The sequence below is a fragment of the Morone saxatilis genome, unplaced genomic scaffold, assembly GCF_004916995.1.
Source record: "Morone saxatilis isolate NCDOM2014 unplaced genomic scaffold, NCSU_SB_2.0 Contig1, whole genome shotgun sequence".
In the NCBI taxonomy this organism is placed as follows: Eukaryota; Metazoa; Chordata; class Actinopteri; family Moronidae; genus Morone; species Morone saxatilis.
Window position 1 is genome coordinate 21,328,872 of NW_023339651.1, and position 730 is coordinate 21,329,601.

At 39.5% G+C, this 730-nt stretch overlaps 1 protein-coding gene across 1 annotated transcript in view; it reads right to left on the reverse strand.

The window, feature by feature from the left end:
• The window catches only part of LOC118334453 (ubiquitin-conjugating enzyme E2 D4-like), a 9,728-nt gene that overhangs the window by 1,061 nt on the left and 7,937 nt on the right, over nucleotides 1–730 (reverse strand). The window contains exons 6-7 of the mRNA XM_035670370.1: nucleotides 116–209; nucleotides 1–36 (exon numbers count right to left, since the gene is read on the reverse strand). Coding sequence (XP_035526263.1) covers nucleotides 1–36; nucleotides 116–209 — 130 coding nt within the window. The remainder of the gene's footprint in view (nucleotides 37–115; nucleotides 210–730) is intronic.

Sequence of the window (730 nt, forward strand, 5' to 3'; positions counted from 1 at the left end):
TACTTTTGGGTACATTCTTTCGCTAGTCTGTTGTATCTGAGAAGAGAAAAGGAGAGAGAGAAGTGAGTGGAGGATTAGACAATAAAGCACCAGCTGAGCCTGTATGCATACTCACTTGTCTTTGTCGTTCTTGTAGATGTGTGCTATGTCTGGAACTAAGGGGTCGTCTGGGTTTGGATCACAAAGCAACGAACATATGGACAATAAAACTGCAAGGAAGAGGAATTAAAAAAGATCATGTTAAAGAACATGTAGATAAAGGATGAGCCAACTCCTGACAGATCCTAAAGTAGAAACCAAAAGTGTCCTGTGCAGCCTGTTAGCACAGACTGGGAGGTGGAAGGGGAGGGTATGCTGTATAAAGCTACTGAAATGCTGAACAGCACTGCATTCATTAGCTATGTTAGGGACAAATTATTCCCAGGAGAGAAACAAGAAGCAAACCACAAAGAGTCTAGTTTTCAGGTAAAAAAACTAGACTCTAGAGGTTTTGCCCTCCTTGTGATCAGTACCATTGTACTGATCACAAGGAGGGCTACATTTCCAAAATATACCATTTTCAGTCTCATATTCTACATCCTAATTTCCTGTCTGGATAGAAAGATGTTGGTCAGTGCCATTTATTATATGTGCACTACCCCTACAATGTTTCCTTCAATATTGGCTATTTAAACAGTTTAATTGAGGCACCAAATTAATGATTTTCATTTGAAATAGTTTTGGCCCTAAA